Here is a 17,864-nt window from a genome sequence, read left to right on the forward strand (position 1 = left end):
TGAGACTTGAACATTGATCTTCTGGGACAAAGAGAGAGAGAGCTCAGGGTGACTCTCCACAGAGCTGGGACTTTTGATGCTACTGCATCAGCCTGCTTTCTGCCCCCATTCTTAACTTCAGCCCTGGAAGATACAGATTCACCTGAAGGTGAGTTTGAGAGGGAGCTGGGGCTGGGCACTGATCTCCCTGTCCATTTGGCTAATACTGATGGGACACATACGAAGTACCAGGCCCTAGGCAGGGGTTTGCAGACTCTGGGCTCCTGAAGTGCAAGGCTAGGCCAGGAGGGACTCCTGAGGCCAGGCCCTGCCCCCCACCTGCCTGGGAGCAGAGTTGGGGGGAGGGGGCAGACGTTGCCTGGTGCCGACCATGTTGCTCTTGGATGGTAGCCGGACCCAGGGAACACTGGGGCTCTTGTGCGGAAGAGCTGCCCTGAGCCCCTGCCCAGGCCCCATTCCAGCCCAGGCCTGGCCCAAGCCCTGGCCCCTGAGCCAGTCCTGTGCTTTCTTGTCTTCTTTCCTTTATTTCTTTCCTTTAAAATGAGGTTTATTTTGAGAAAGTTTTAAAATATAGAAAAAATGCACAGGGTTATATCATATACTTGCTACTCAATTGACAATTGTTATTACTTTACCATTTTTTCCAACCCTTTTTCACCCTGGCTTCTCCCACAGACTCCAGGGAGGTCTGGCTTGGCTTGTCAGAATGGAGGTGACACTGACAGCAACTGAGTGGTGAGAGGTTGGGTGTTAGAGCCAGACTGATGCAGGTTTGAATCCTGAAAGCTTGTGACCTTTGACAAGTCACTTAATATTAAACCTCAGTTTCATTTTCTGTAAAGTGGGAATAGTAACTTTTCTGTGAGGACTCAATGTAGTGATGTATTAAGCCTTATGCCAATGCCTGGCACATAGCCCATGCTCAGTAAAAAGTGGCCAATATTCATATTAGTAGCTATGGGTCTAGGTAGGACCTACCCAAATGTATGGGTAACCTACTTTTGTGACCAAGAGGGAGGGACTATTAGGGTCACCCCTCCTCCAGCCCTTATATCTCCTCATTCCCCACTCTTTCAGCACATCTATGTCCAATTTCTATGGGAGACAACAAAGCCAGGAATTGCAAGCTGCCCAGGACATTATGGTAGAGGCAGGGAACCTGGCACTGATGTTGGCAGCCTTAGAGAGCTCTTGGGGAGGCCCCTCGGACGAAGCCAGATAGAGGGGAATGGGCTAGGAGGAAGCTGAGGCTCTTTCTGGGATATTCTGGTGCTTCCCAGAGTCTCAGCAGCACCCTTGGCCCCCTTGTCAGTTGGTCCCAGACACTGTGGATCCATGTCTTGGGAGGCTTTCAGGGTTTGCCAGACTCAGCTCTCTCTAGACTTGGGCCTACAAACGTCATACCTACTGGGGCTTGACAGGCACATATTTTTGGAGGAGAGAGAGGGCCAGGACAGCTGTGAAGTGGCAGAAGCTGGGCATGCAGGGTTAGAGGGTTGATAGTCTGAAAGGAATCAGGAAAGAAGCCTCAGAGGGGCCCTCAACCTCCTCCACCTTGCCTGATGTCCACCTGGACCATGTAGGATTTTGTTTGGGCATAAAACAAAACAAAACAAAAAAAACAAAAAAAACAGAAACCTAAATGTCAAGGGCTTAAACAAAACAGGTTAATCCATCCCTATTAGTCCCAGGTCTCCCAAGTCTGGAGATGGGTGAAGGCGGGTCTGAAATCAGGGTTGAGGTCTCTTAAATTCTCTACACCTTCCCCTAATGGTGGCAAGATGGTGGCTTCAGCTCCTGGCATCACATTTGTGTTTATGCAGAGTTAAAAAGAAGCCACAAAGAGTTGAATCTGTATCCAGCAACTTCTGATCTTATTTCTTTGGCCAGACTGTGACACATGGGCACCCCTAACTACAATGGAGGTCAGGAAGGTCTGCTAAAAAGAAGGGGTGACTGAGAATTGGACAGGTAGCTCATAGTCTCTGTATCATCACTCTTCAGCACCAAAATGATTTTCTTTCTTTCTTTCTTTCTTTCTTTCTTTCTTTCTTTCTTTCTTTCTTTCAGTGAGGGCACAGGTAAGTGAAGGGCAGAGAGAAAGAGAGGAGAAAGGGAGGGAGAGAGAGAGAATCCCATGAGGGGCAGAGAGGGGGAAGTGGGGAAGGGAGAGAGGGAGTGAGAGAAGCAGGGCTTGTGCTCACCCGAAGTGGGACTCAAGCTCACAGGATGCACTTATGAACTTATGAACCGTGAGATCATGACCTGAGCCAAAGTCAGATGCTTAACTGACTGAGCCACCTAGGTGCTCCTATTTTTTTTATTTATAGTTTTTTAAAACTTCTATCCCCTCCCTGATGGGGGCTTGAACTCATGATTCAGAGATCGTGAGTTGCATACTCCACTGACTGAGCCAGCCAGGAACCCCAACAAAATGACTTTTTGAAAACACAGATTTAGGGGCACCTGAGTGGCTCAGTTGGTTAAGTGTCTGACTTTGTCTTGGGTCAAGATCGCATGATTCGTGAGTTCCAGCCCCGCATCAGGCTCTGCCCTGATAGATTGGAGCCTACTTCAGATCCTCTGTCTCCCTCTCTCTGCCACCCAACCTCCCTGCTCTGTGCACCAGCCCCTCAGCCCTGTGCACATTCTCTCAAAAATAAACATTAAAAAATAAAACACAGATTTAACCAACTTACTCCTCAGCTTTACTCTCTCCCTACCTCCCAGTGGCATCCCCAGCTCCTCAGCCTGGCCCTCAGTGTCCTTCAAGACTGGCCTCTGCTGCTCTCTCCTGTCCTATCTCCCCTCTCACCAGAGATATGGGTTCTGCATTCCAGCTGCACTGAACTCCAGGCAAGCCCTCCCGAAGGTGTCTGGTTGGTTCACACACCTTGGTGCCTTTGCTCTTGCTGCTCTTGTTGCTGGGAGTATCACTTCCTTGGTCCTACCTCCCCTCCTCTCTTCCCTCCGGCCATCACATCAGATGCCTGCCATTCAGCTTTCTGACCCCTCTCAGGACTTCCCTCTTCTCTGAGAACCTTCCTGACCACCTTGAGCTGGACATTCAAACACACTTCCTCTCTCTGAAAACAGCTCTTCCATTTTCTTTGAAGTCCTAGACTTCCTCTACTCCCAGGCCAACCAGGATTTGGGTGGAGCCAACCTCTCTCTGGTTCCTGTGGTGGGCATGTGCCCCTGGACTTGGCTAATGAGAATATTCCATCCCCCAGGCTATTATTATTGGGTCAGGGATGAGGATGTGACCCAAGCAGGGCTAATGAGAGCCAGTCTGGGTCTTTTATTGGAACTAATGGGAAACTAACACTCTCAGAGGTTACTGAGGCGTGAATATGGAAGCTAGAACTTCTGAGAGAGGCTGCTTATGAATGAGGCCAACACAGGAAACAAGAAGGCCAAGAGATGGAACATGCCTGGATTTAGCTATGTCTAAAGGCAAAAATTACTACTTTGTCTCATTAATGTGAGACAAATAATTTTTCTTAAGCTAATTTGCCTTTTTTTTTTACTCTTTATAAATGAAAGGCCCCTAATAAATGTCCTCCCCAGTAGAAATGACTCCTCTCCCATGGAGCACCTGGGTGGCTCAGTCAGTTAAGCATCTGACTTTGGCTCAGCTCATGATCTTACAGTGAGTTGGAGCCCCACATTGGGCTCTATGCTGACAGCTCAGAGCCTGGAGCCTGGAGCCTGCTTCGGATTCTGTGTCTCCATCTGTCTCTGCCCCTCCCCTGTTCACCCTCTGTCTGTCTCTCTCTGAAATAAACATTAAAAAAAATTTATAAAAAAAGCAAAAGAGGGGCACCTGTGTGGCTCAGTCGGTTAAGCGTCCGACTTCAACTCAGGTCACAATCTCGCGGTCCGTGAGTTCGAGCCCCGCGTCGGGCTCCGGGCTGATGGCTCAGAGCCTGGAGCCTGCTTCCGATTCTGTCTCCCTCTCTCTCTGCCCCTCCCCCGTTCATGCTCTCTCTCTGTCTCAAAAATAAATAAACATTAAAAAAAAATTAAAAAAAAAAAAGCAAAAGAAATGACTCCTCCCTCCATTGTGTCTCTACTAGCCTCTGTTGGCTCCCATGCCATCCCATTCACCTGTTCACATGTCAGTGAATTCATCATGTCATTGCTCCTATTTGTTTAAAATCTTTTTTTTTTTTTTAATGTTTGTTATTTTTGAGAGGCAGGGGGGAGGAGGGGCAGAGAGGGAAGGGGAAAGAGGATCCGAAGGGGGCCCTGCACTGACAGCAGTGAGCTGGATGTGGGGCTTGAACTCACAAACTGTGAGATCATGACCTGAGCCAAAGTCAGTTGCTCAACAGACTGAGCCACTCAGGTGCCCATTTAAAATCTTTCAACAGCTTCCTGTTGCTTTTAGGACCTGTATTAGTTATCTGTTGCTGCATAACAAATTACCCCAAAACTTAAGGCTTTAGGTAACAAATATTGGCTGGCTGTTGCAGGAGACTTCCATTTCTCTCCACACAAGCCTCTCCACAGGGCTGCATGACCTCTTCATGACATGTCAGCTGGTTCCCTCAGAGCCAGTGAGTCAAGACGGAAAGACTAACACTGCAATGTCTTTTATACTTACACACAGAAGTCACACTTCATCATTTCTGCTTTTATTATTTTTTTTAATTTAAGTAGGCTTCACGCCCAGTGTGGAGCCAATGCAGGGCTTGAACTCACGACCCTGAGATCAAGACCTGAGCTGAGAGCAAGAGTTGGTTGCTTAACTGACTGAGCCACCCAGGTGCCCCTCATTTCTGCTTTCTTCTATTTGTCTGAAGTGAGTCACTAATTATAGTTCCCTAGGAGTAGGTGGTGTAGTAGGGGGAGAGAGATTAAACTTGACCTTTTGAGGAGAGGAATATAAGAAATTTGTAGACATATTTTAGAACAACCACAAGGCCATCATACCCTGGCCTAGAACAACCTGTAGAGGGATATGAACCCTTTTGTTTGTTTGTTCATGTTTGTCATATGAAACCCTTTTCTGGGTTGGGGAATACCCCCATTTCATGTGGCAGCATTCCACCTTTCACAATAGAAGCTGAAAATGTTAGCTATTCCCCCGGTTTCTCTTCCAGCTGGAGGCTAAGTTCTGCAAATTCATAACATCCATTCCAGAGAGCCAGTGATGCCCAGGTATAGGGCTTGGAAGGCCCAAGAGGAATGTTCTCTGGTGGGGGCTGTGGTAACAAGACTGAGCTCTTGGGCACAGGGTGGTGATTTCTTGATCTGTATCTGGATTGGCTGGGCTAGTGGCACAGGCAGCAGAGTCCAGCATTTTAGTGTTGGTAGAGATAATGGTGTCCTTCCTCCATGGTCCTGTCCTTCCATTCTGTGATGTGACACAGGCAGGATGCTGGTCTTATAGCCCACGCCTTATTCTTTAGTGTTTTTGGTAGTTCTGTGAACTTAAACTTGCTAGAGTTTGTTTCTTTTGCTTTCAGCTGAAAATCTTGATACACCCTGAGGGACCTGGCTTCCCCAGTCTTTCTTATCTGGTGACATATTCTCCCTCTTTCAAGGTGCTAGGCATCATCTTGCCATAGGGCCTTAGCAAATGCTGTTCCCTCTACCTGGAACATCCTCTCCCCACCTCTCTCTACTTATCCATGGACTAATTCCTATTCAGCCTTCAAGTTTCAGCTTGCATGTCACCTGCCCTGCCCCGCCCCCAGCTTAGGCTCAGTCCTTCTATTTTCTGCTTCGTCTACATTGGCATTTTCCTTTGCAGCATTTTATCACAGTTGGAATGAGGTCCTCTATGACATGAAACTGTGTCTCATTCCAGGGTTCTAGCATACAGTGGGGGCTAAGGAAAATAAATTTCCCTTCCACCTCTCTAGGGACCTCTGTCCTATCTTAATAGCCCTCTGCCAGGCACTGTCTCAGCCTCTATTAAATTTCCTGACTTTCAAGGAATATTTTTCATTCAGGTGCAAGTAAGATATCCCAACTCAAATGGACTTACAAAAAATAGTGAGTTTATTGACTTAAGCAATTTAAAAATGTTGGTTTATTTATTTTGAGAGAGAGCGAGCATGAGTGGGGGAGGGGCAGCGAGCAAGAAAGAGAAAATCCCAAGCAGGCTCCGTGCTGTCAGCGCACAGCCCTATGTGGGCTTGAATTCATGAATCATGAGATCATGACCTGAACTGATATCAAGAGTTGGACGCTTAACCAACTGGGTCAACCAGGTGCCCCTGGCTTATGCAATTTTAAAGTCCAGAGGTGGATCAGTCTTTAGGAATAGCTAGACCAAGACTCTCTCTTTTTCTTTCTTTCCTCTGGCTCCATTCTGTGGCAGGTGCTTCCCAAGAAGTAACAAAGAAGGCTAACCAACAGCTCTGCGCTCAAAACCTTCCCATTTAGCAACTCTTTCCCAATTGTTCTAGCAGAAGCCAGGGGGGTGGAGGTCATCTCGAGCCAGACCACATCAGCTGAGGGTGGGATTCCTCAAGGAAGAAGAAAGGTAAATAGATACCAGGAGACCAAAACAAGGTTTATGGTTACTAGGTGTGATTCTGGAAGCCTTCTGCAAATAACCATTCCCACACATAGTGATTTGAAACATTTACTATTTGTCAAAATTCTGTGGATTAGGTGGGCTCAGCTTGGCAGTTCTCTGGCTAGTCTCTTCTGAGGTTGTTTATGCTGGTGGCATATATATCTTCTTAGGTAAGTGGAGGTCACTGGGTTGATGAAGAAGGCTGAAACATGTATTAGTACTCCTGGGGTGGGGGGAAACGTACTCCTGGTTATGATAGAAATCCAACTTAAGTTGACTTAAAGAAAAAGAGTATTGACTGGTAACTAAAAAGTCCTGAGAGTATTAGCTTCAGGCCTCGTTAGATCTAGGTGTTCATCAGAAACCAGTCTCTTCCCAACTCTCAGCTGTTTTCTCCTGTGATGATTTAATTTCACACAGATTGTCTTTATGTAGTGGCAAAGATGACTACTAACAGCTCCAGAGTTATTCTGATTGCCCAGGCTTGGGTCACAAGTTCATCCCTGGAACTAGGGACTGGGGTCAGTCTCTCAGAACCACAGGATAGAAGAATGGAAGAGAGATGTTACCCAAGGTAAAAGAGTGAAAGAAAGGCTGATGAGTAGGGCCAACATCAGGTGTCCTCCCAAGCAGCTGACTAAATTACAGTCTTCAAACAGTGTCCTCTGGAAGGAAATGTTCTGAGGGAAGGGCAAGATGGCCTTTGGAAGTAGAGGTGTGCTAACAAAGACTTGGGAACACGGGGGTCAAATCCCTCCATGATTACTTCTTGGTTGTGTAAGCTCTGCAAGGTTTTACCTCTGAATTTCTGCTGTGAAATCAAGCCTTTTTCAGGTTGTCTTGAGGGCTAAATGAAATATCAAATACAGGAGCTCAGAAGTCATCCTATTCTCTTCAGTATTCAAATAGTAAGGTCCTGGCGCAGGTCTACTTTGCCCAGTAAAAAAAAAAGAAAGAAAAAAAAAAGGAGCGTTCTCCACCTAGTGGCCATCAGGGTCACCGCGCTGTAGCATTGACCCATTTACAGAACCCTCTAAGGTTTCTTGTGAGCCCCTGGACAGAGGAAGCAGAATTTGTGGAGGACAGTGAGCCTGCGAGTGCCAGAACAGGGATATGCCTGCCCTTTCTGTAATGTGGACTTGCATGGGGCAGAGTAGGTGAGGTTGTTAGGTGGACAGATGGTCAGAAGGAGAAATTGTTTTTTCCTATTCTATTTAACACTAATGACGGCTGATCAGAAGGTCTGGATAGGGATGGGAACAGCTCATCTGGTAGAGGCTTTGGTGAAGGGTTCCTTTGTTACCTGCTTTGGGAAGAACCCCTAGCTGCCCATCACTGCCTCTGTAGTACTTGGGCTCAAACTGTGATTTCTTACAACTTCTGAGCCAGACAGAAAATAGGAGGCTTCAGGTCACATGAAGCTGGTGGCAGGGTGCAAGACCAACACCCAAGAACCCTGAATCCCAGAGTAGTGTCCCCTGTGACACACTTCACGGCTGCTGTTATGTCTACATACATAGCTCTATGTCTGCACTTACGGGTTATTACATCCCAACACCTGCTTTTCATCCAGCTCAGGGCTAAGAGCTTTACATGCATAATTCTCCTCAGGTGTCATTGGCTGCAGAACCTGAGGTGCCCCTGAGGTTCCTGGGATAAGATGAGGTTCCCTAGCAGTGAAAGGTGGCTTCTTGCTGGAGCCCAGGGAAGAACCACCTCTGGCCAGCATGTTGCCCCCCTCCTCTCATCAGATTGAATTAGGTTTCTGGCATTTCATAACTCATTGAGACTTAATACAGGACTCTGTGCCAGATGCCATCTGCCTCCAGACTCACCTCCCCAGGAAGACCCAGAGATTACTTCAGGCCAATAATAGAAGGAGCAGCAGTCATCATTTACATAGTATCTACCATATGTCAGGTACTGTAATTGTTTCATATGTATCTATTCTTTTCATTCCCACAATAACCCATACGGTAGGTACTAGTGTTTCACCCTTAAGTACAGGTTAGCTCATCAAGATCATACAGCCCCACAGAGCTAAGATCTGAACTGCAGCTGCCTGGTTCCAGAGCCTGTTTTTTTTTGCTGTACACTAGACTGTCTCTCCCGCCATGAGACCTTCCTTAGCCACCAGAGCCATGAGCAGGAGCTCCCTCTGATGGTTACCTGCTGGATTGTGTATTGTGGGTCCTGGGCACTGACATCAGAGACCATTCCAGGCTACAGAAATTCAAACCTGATCTCAGGAATGCTCAGAGTAAGAGGAGCTCTGATATGAAGTCAATATGAACCCTTGGGTTCAAATTCCCATGTGCCACCAGAATGTCCAAAATTAGAAAGACTGACAATACCAAATGCTGGTAAGATGGTAGAACCACTGTGGAAAACCATTTGGTAGTATCTAGACAAATTAAACATACACCTATCCTATAATGCAGTGATTCTACTCCTGGATATATGTGTGCACATGCACACCAAATGACACATACAAAATTTTTCAGAAGAGCTTTATTTATAATAGTTCAAAACTAGAAATAACCCAATTGTCCATCAACAGAATGGCTAAATTGTGGTGTATTCATATAACGGACTACTACTACAGAGCATGAAAAAAAAAAAACTTCTGACACACATACACACACAAACATGGATGAATCTCACAGACATAATATTGAGCAAAAGAGGATGTGATTCCATTTTTATAGAATTCAAGAGCAAGCAAAACTAATCTAGGGGGATAGAGGTGAAAATAGTGTTTACTTCTGGGAGATAATAACTAGGAAGGGAAACAAAGGAAACTTCTGGGGAGCTGGCAATGTTCTGTATCTTGATCTGGAGGGTGACCACCCAGATGTACACATACATGTAAGGATTCATCAAATTGTGCTCTAAAAACTGGAGCACGTTACTAAATATATCTCAAAAAGTTAGGGAAAAAGTGATATTTCAAATACAGACAACTTCTGGGTACGGCTGACAAGTTATTTTTGCCTACCCACATCCATTCTCCTCCCTTAGTCTGAAAGGAGCCCCACACTTTCCTCTTTTCTGTTTCAGTCAATGTGTTTTAGGTGTAGCTCACTCTTTCTCAGTCCCCAAATCAGAGGCCTAGTCGCAGTGATTGGTTTAAGAACTGGAACAGGGCCAAGCTGGTTAATGAATGAATCCCAGAATTTTTTTGTTGGAACTAGTAGGAAAAGATGATCTTTCCAATGTAGTTGCCTCTCCATCAGGAGACAAGCCTGGAGCTGCCAGTGGCCATCTTGCTACCTTCTGGAGAGAGTTGGCCTGAGAAAGAGGCCACACAGAGGAAAGCAGAGTGAAATTAAATTCTTCCTGATGACAGTGTGTCAGAACCTGGATCTAGCCATCCCTGTACTGAAATTTTTCATTAGGTGAATCAATAAATTTCCTTTTTTAGCTAACCACTTTGATTTCAGTATATTTTAATGGTTATTTTTGAGAGAGAGACAGAGTACGAGCAGGGGATGGGCAGAAAGAGAGAGAGACACAGAATCCGAAGCAGGCTCCAGGTTCTGAGCTGTCAGCACAGAGCAGGACTTGGGGCTCGAACTCACGAACTGTGAGATCATGACCTAAGCCGAAGTTGGACACTTAGCCAACTGAGCCACTCAGGCATCCCATGTTTCTTACAGTTATAAACTGGAGTCTAATAAACTGGGAATCTTGGGTAAAATTATGAGAAATATGGGGGAGCTTGGAATAAAAAATAACCACTGACCCTTGTCCAATCTGTTTTGTGGCTGCTTGCTCTATGAGCCCATGGCCCTGTCAGATGGTAGGTGAGGCAGGCCCAGGGGTTATATCAGAAGGATTCTGGTCCTTTTTGGAAAGGGTTCTGGACGAGGAATCTAGAGAACTGGATTCTACTCTCCATTTTGTTGCTTCTTAGTGCCAGGACCTTGGATAAAATAGTACATCACTTTGACCCTTTTCTATAAAATGGAGTATCATTACCTAGCTCAAAAGGCTGTTATGCAGATCAAATGCAAGTTTCCCAACTTCTCCAGCTTTTTCATACCCTGAGGTGAGTTAAGACCTTTATCCTGGGCATTCTTGCTGGGCTCTGTAGGACCCTCTGACCATTGCCATAATGATCTTTAACAAGTATGTGAGCTTCCCAAGAGCAAGAAAGTGTTCATCCCTGTGCCCTCTTGCCGAAAGGGCTGGGCACGCGGCTAACAGGGACTCCTGAATCCAGACTAAGGTCTTGCAGGCCAAGGTTCATGATACAGCAGCCCACCCACCCTTCTGCCCTTCATTTCCTTGCGTGATAGATGAGGCTGATTAGGACATCCTGGATAAATTAGAAGGACTGCAGGGAAATTGCTGAGACAGTCTGGGCTTTGGAAGCTGAGAGCTGAGAACCCACCATGGGGGCCACGAGCTGGTCAAGAGCAGGTACCCAAGAAAGGCTTGCTGAGTGAAGAATGGGAGCTGAGGCTGCCTGGGAACCTTCCTCAGGTCTGGCTGTCTGAAACTAAGGTTGGACAAAAGGCTCCTGAGGCCATCACACTCACTCCTTCCCTAGCTCATTTCTGGGTCATAGAAAAGCTTCCTGCAAGAATCTCCAGGCCTGTAAGTCCATGGAACAAACCTAGTGCTGAGTAGAGCTGTGAGGGAAAAGGCCATCTTTCCTCATACTCATTCATTCAACAAACACTTCATGACACACCACTCCACATTACAGAAGTTGAGATGAAAAAGGTTAGGTCTCTGTCCTGAAGGCATTAGCCTGGAGAGAGCCAGACTGGACACAACCTCCATTTTGGCTTCCTTATCTATCTCTTATCCTGCTCCCCTGCATTCCTTCTCCACCTAACAGCCAAATGATCCTCTCAAACAAAGTAGATTCTCATCTTAAACCTTCTAACGACCTCCATGAGACCCTCTGTGACAGGGGGAGATGGATAAGTGGATGACGTTGTATTAAGTTTAGGGCACCTGGGAAGTCTCCCACAGGTTGCCAAATAATTAAAAGTTTATCTTTGTCCCACCTTCTTAGATCAGTATTTAGAGCCCTGGGAGTATGAGAGGGTTGAGGGTGAGGGGTCAAGACACACATACTAGATCCAACGGTAATATGGCCCCAAATCCCAGGTTTGTTAAGTTGCAGTCTGGCTCATGGGAGAAATTCTTTATTTAGATGCTTCAGTGACCAAGAGACAGAGCATAAGCACGCGCACACCACCATACACAATACATAAAGGCATTTCACAGGCAAAGGGATAGGCAATGGGGTGGGGGGGGGGAGAGGCCACGAGAGCAGCTAGGGGCTTCTTTGACTCAATGAAGGGGGGCCTGTGATGGTGACACTCCTTGGAATTCCCGCTTGAAAGCTACAAGGAAATATCCACTCCCAGTGAAATCCCAGGCCGTAAAAGACAGCAGAGTTGGAGATATCTAGGTTTGGGGCCTGGGGAACACCTGTTTCCTCACTGCAGAAACCTGCACTGGTTTTTCTTTCCCTGGTACCCAGGAATCTCCTGGTGGATAATGGAAGAGGGCTAGCACCACAGCAACCTGGACAGGTGGTCTCCTACATGAGGAGGAGAGGGCTAGTAGAGCCAAGGAGCAGCAATGGACCTTTGAGCTGGCTGGCATGAGATAGTTCACCTTTTAAGGGCACAGAATCATCAAGAAAACTTGCATGTGGGGGCTTTCCCACATGACCCTGGGTCAGAGCACCTCTCTGATGGGGGAGGGGAAAGGCCCCCCCCCTTAGAGCTTTCATAATCCCACTGGATACCGAGGCCTCCTCCAGCTCTAGCTTTTCCCCAGCTGATGCATATCCTTAGCACCATTCAGGAACTGTGGAGAAGAGGCAGAAGGACAGAACTGCTCTGCCAGGACTGTGTCATTGCTCCAGGAGGAGACTTCACAGTGGGCAGAAAACTGTGTAACTGGCCAGCATCTGGTCTCAGGCTCAGGAAAGCCTGCACTTTTTGGGGAAAGGGAGTGTGTCATGTTAGCTCCAAGCTCCCATAGGGCAGCCACTTCCATCTGCCCTTTCCTACCTAGGCAGAACTCTGGTGTGAAAGCTCCAGGTTTCACTGGAGCTGCCTGGAGCCCAGGGACAGCTCAGTTCTTTAGCCGCAGAGACTGGTTCAAAAATGACCTGCAAAGGAAAGACAGGCCTGGGCTCATGACATATGGCCCAAAGAGGCTGGGGAAGGGGAAAGGCCATCCTCCAAACTACTATTCTGTGAGGCCCCAAGTCCTTTCAAGATCCATCCCCTTCCCTTGTCCTGACCTAGAGGGCCCATTCCAAAGGGGAAGAGCAGGGGTGGATTAGCCTGGACCAATCAGAGGCTATCTGTGGCCCACTCCTGCCTAAGGCCTATGTGTTCTCCAGGTATAAGAAAGGAGGAAGAGGGAGCCAAGGGCTGACCATGGTCACGGGAAGCTGGCTCACGGCTGGTTCAACCTGGGTGCTGGACAGAAACACCTCTAGTCTTCCAAGGTGGCTGAGTCTTTCTGAATGGGCTGCCTTTGCATTGGAATCTGGCCCAGGGGTGATGCCATTGTTTTTGGTGACCTGTAGTTTGAGAAGGAATAAACACACAGGATCAGTTTGTGGTGGTTATGATGGTGCTCCAGGTAATTTTCTAAAGATAGTACAGCTCTTCCAGGGCCTTGGAGTAATAAGGTGACCAGGTCTCCTTTACTGAGGGTCCACTGCATGCTAGGCACCAATGGCTGGGTGCTTTGCTTCTAGCATCCTATTTAATCTTCATGGCAATTCTACAAGGCGGGGATAGTACCCCTGTTGTGTATATAAGGAAACTAAAGTTCAGAAAGTCTAAGTCACCTGACCCCAGTAGGCTTTTATTGTTGTTTTATTTTGTTTTTTTTTTTTTTTAATTTTTAAAATTAAATAATTATGTTGTTGTTGTTGTTGTTGACCATCCCTCCACCCTTAAGCTTTTTAAAAGTGTGGCAGGTTCAGGACAGCAGCCCACATCTCTCCACTACGAAAACCATTTATTCTGCCTATAGGGCCCTATATGGACCTGGATAGTACAGACTGATCATTCTTTCCCTCACACTGAGTCAAAAGTGGCTCTCCAGTCACTCTATCCCACTTTCTGCGTACCTAGTAATAACTGATATTGTCTTATTTGTTTATGGATTTCTTTAGGATCTGCTTCTACCACTAGATGGGGATCCAAAAAAATCAGGGAACAGCATTGATCCTGGTTCCTACTGTAGCCCTAGTACTCCATATAGGACCTGGCACATAGTAGGTACTCAATAAATATTTGTTGAATGAATGAAAGCTTACCTCTAATAGTTCCCTTTTCTGGTACCAGCATTTCACATACTTTATCTCTAACTCTCAGGTCATCCCATAAGGTGAGGATAATGAGCCCCATATGCAATGGCAGAGCAAAATAAATGTACTTTGGAATCAAAAGGTTTGAATTCTGGGTCTAACTCCAAGTAACTAAGTGGCTTGGGCAAGTCACTTAACCTACCTGACATTGGGTTTCCTCAGGTCGTAAAGGGGTGTGTGTGTGTGTGTGTGTGTGTGTGTGTGTGTGTGTGTGTGTCTTAATTCAGAGCTGCTACTGTGAATTAAATGAAATTAACTTAGGTGTTCACACAATAGTAGCTATAATCTACAGAAGAGGAAGTGGAGGCTCAGAGAAGTTTACTGACTCACCCAAGTCACATAGCTGAAATATGGAAAGAAAAGAGTAAATACTAGCATTTTCAAGACTGGGTACCCCCAGGGTAGGGCTCTGGTTGTCTCCAGGTTGTATGCTGAAACTGCCACCAGTCAAGCTGCAAGGGAGATGTGCTGAAATGGGAGTGAGCCCCAGGCTGGACTGTGCAGGCTTGTCTCAAGTCCATATCTAAAAGAAGCCTCAAAAGTCCTCAGATCTGCTGCAATGTGGGAGGGGAAACTTCAGTCAGACTGGAGAGGACCAAGGACATTTTGACTAATATTTTGTGTTTCCACCACCTTTAGTTAATTCAGCTCTGTGAACAATGCAGAACCTACCATTTAAGTCAAAGAAATCAGTTTATTAGACTTGGTTGCCTGAAACTCAATTTCCTTATCTATAAAATGAGTATATTCTCATCTCAGAAAGTTATGTTGTAGCACACTGTCCACACTACCCAGTTCCCTTCTGAGAGGAAGAGACAGAACTGCATAAGCCCTCCCCTTACCAGGCCCTAGCCTCCTCATGTCACACGGTGCCATAACCTCCTTGTTAGCATGATGCCCTAGAAAAGCATGCTGTGAGCCAGACAAGACTCCGTTTGAATTATAGGCTCTGTCTCATAGTATCACTTGAATGGTGGTTGCCTCTGTCTATAATAATAATACCTTCTTCCTAGGGTTGTTGTGTGGATTACCTGAGAGGATTTGCTTGGCATATGCCCTGCAACAGAACAGGGGTTCAAAGAGTGTTAGTCATTTTCAAGGTTATCATGAACAGATGACTGTGTTTACCTCTTCCCTTCAAAGCATTTATCAGAATTTGTAATTATTGGTTGTTTACTCGTTTATTGTTTGTCTCCTCCCATCAGAACGTAAGGTCACAAGAGCAGGGACCGGATCTGTTTTGGCCACCACCCAGAGGGTGTTCAATAAATACTTGATCAATGAATGAACAAATGTGGTCATATTTGGTAATAACCTGGAGAGGGAGCTTTTGCCATAGAACTGATGGCAGTAGAGACTAGGTTCTTAGGCCAGTGACAGGCTTGAGGGAAGGGAAACTTCCCTAGTCAGACTGCTATAGGGCAGGAAATCTAAGTACTTTTAGGAGACCGCCAAGGAAAGTGTCTTAAGTTTCTCTACTCAAACCTTCAGTGGCAGGTCCAAAGGCTGCGGAGAAGCTGATGGGAGGAAAAACTTACAGAGGAGACACTTTTGTTAACTGATTGATTTTCTGTTGACTGAGAAAAGGCTGCCAGGATTCCATTTTAGCAAAGTAGTACCTGGCTTTGTTTTGATTTAGAAGCCTTGAGTTCTTGTAGCAGACCCTTGAATTTCAAAGGAAGATTACTCACTGGTTCTTGTGTTTGAAGCCGCTGACATGAGCTTGATACTGTTCTATGGAGTTCAGCACTATCTTACACGTCTTGCAGGGGTAACCCTTCCCAGCTGAAACACACATAAAAGTCAAGATACTTAGTTATCCAGGAACAAGGGACCTGGGGACTGCTGCTTTTGACAGTAAATGCCCTTCTGAGGATGGATGGTGGGGTGAGATTAGGTGGTTGGCCCTGATGAGAATCCCAGAGGCCTCAATGCTCAGGGGACACTGGCTGTGTGCCTATGTGCTTTCTGGGGTTGGAAACCTCCTCACTCCCCTCTGTACCCCCAAGTCCCAGAATCCAACCTGGTCTACAGTAGCTGTCTGTTGAGTAAATAAAAGATTGACAGAACAAAGAGGTGACATTTGGTGTATCTTTTTACCTGGACTGTGCTAAGTGGCCTCATTAAGGATGCCTTCACTGAGAGATCTCTGGGACAACTGCCACTCTCCCTAGGCTTGCAATAACAGTAATTAATGAGGAATGCTGCTATGAAAATTAATCTAGTCTTTCTATCTTGGGGCTCACAGACACTCTTACTACCAGGGCTGATCCAATGACAAAGTGGCCTTTGTCCACATGGCCAAGATATGGAGCTGGACTCCTGGCTCTGCCTTCATGTGATCTTGACTAAACCCCTTCCCCTTTCTGATCCTCAGCTTTTCTCAACTGTAAGTCAATTATAACATAACTTATAACCATAATACTTATAATAAAAGCCAGTATCATTAACCAAATACCTGATATAGGCCATGCACGCTATATAATTTTGCTTGGCCCTCATAATGATTTTCCTGGGAAAATCATTATCATTATTTTATAAAGGAAAATAAGGCAAAGTCACATGTCTAAGAACACAGTGTTAGTAAGTGGCAAACTCAGGCTTGGCTGACCGCAAAGGCTGTACTTATTCTAGCGTGACAGATGTTAGCTGTACAAGAAAGGCAGCTGTACACATGACTTCAAGAGCCCTCTGGTTCTGACACTCTTCTAACCATCTGCCACCCTAAAGTTTCACAGCTCTGGAGTGAGATCACCTAGGCTCAAATCCCAGCTCTATCATTTCTTACCTGTAGGACCACAGGCCAGTTACTTAACCTCTCTGAGATTTGGTTTCCTCATTTGTAAAAGTGGGGCTTCTCTGAGACTCAGGTTCCTTACCTATAAAATGAGGTTAATATTAGTATCAACCTCATAAAGTTACTGTAATGATTTAAATAAAAGCATTTGACACATAGTAAGTGCTCAACAAATGTGAGCTCTTATTACTAGTATTTTTTCACTCTTATGGGCTCCATTCATCAGTCTGGCAAAGAGGTGGAGAGTATCTTTTAACCAGCCTTCTATGGCAGCTGTAGCTGAGAACACCAATGATCTCCTCTACTCCAATTAGCTAGCCGATGTTCCTTTGTATCTTCAGGTATTTCCTGGAAGACACACCCCTTTAGAGCATTTAAGGGGAATATTACTGCAATCAGAATTCAGGTCCATTTTAGACATTTATGGCCAGCATTTGCAGAAGGCTTAATCTTAGACCCTCAGCTCTTCTCTTTCTAAACTCTCAAGGGGTTTCACTCATTCTGCTGACTTTCATTACCACCTAAAATATATGAAACCACTAATATTTAACGATTACTGACCTACCAAAATGGCAATATCTCTAACCCAGACCTCTCATTTGAGTTCTAGACCTATATATCCAACTGCCTACTTGGATATCTCATGGGCATCTTAACTCCAAGCTGACAAAACCTGGCTATCCACCTAATTGCTTAAGACTAAATCTGGTTATCATCTTCGACTATTCCCTCTCCTTCACCTCCCACATTTTTTTTTTTTTTTTTTTTTTTTTTGGTAAAGATCTTATTTTTATGTCATCTCTACACCCAATGTAGGGCTTGAACTCACAATCCCGAGATCAAGAATTGCACGCTCTGAAGGCTGACCCAGCCAGGCCCCCCTCACCTCCCATATTTGATGGCCAAATCCAGATAATTCTTTTTTCTTTTTTAAGTTCATTGATTTATTTTGAGTGAGAGAGGGAGAGTGCGAGCAAGGGTGCAGAGAGAGAGAGGGGGAGAGAGAATCCCCAGCAGGCTCCACACTGACAGCACGGAGCTGGATGTAGGGCTAAATCTTACAAACTGTGACATCATGATCCGAGCTGAAATCAAGAGTTGAATGTTTAACTGAGCTACCCAGACGCCCCTAAATCCTGACAATTCCACTTCCTACACAGCTCTTGAATCCA

At 45.8% G+C, this 17,864-nt stretch overlaps 1 protein-coding gene across 6 annotated transcripts in view; it reads right to left on the bottom strand.

Annotated features, from left to right (window-relative positions):
• Positions 1-11,681: 11,681 nt before the first annotated feature.
• Positions 11,682-17,864, bottom strand: part of ZNF346 (zinc finger protein 346) — a 30,281-nt gene continuing 24,098 nt past the window's right edge. For 4 of the 6 annotated variants that reach the window (XM_030326895.2, XM_030326877.2, XM_030326873.2 and 1 more), the window contains 2 exons: positions 15,587-15,680; positions 11,682-13,097 (listed from right to left, as the gene is read on the bottom strand). In XM_030326895.2, the coding sequence (XP_030182755.1) occupies positions 13,010-13,097; positions 15,587-15,680 (182 nt within the window). In that variant the 3' untranslated portion in view covers positions 11,682-13,009. Of the gene's footprint in view, positions 13,098-15,586; positions 15,681-16,683; positions 16,775-17,864 lie in introns of those variants that run through there. The other 2 variants (XM_030326890.2, XM_030326881.2) reach the window with 2 other exon arrangements.

Source organism: Lynx canadensis, chromosome A1, assembly GCF_007474595.2.
Source record: "Lynx canadensis isolate LIC74 chromosome A1, mLynCan4.pri.v2, whole genome shotgun sequence".
Taxonomy (NCBI): Eukaryota; Metazoa; Chordata; class Mammalia; order Carnivora; family Felidae; genus Lynx; species Lynx canadensis.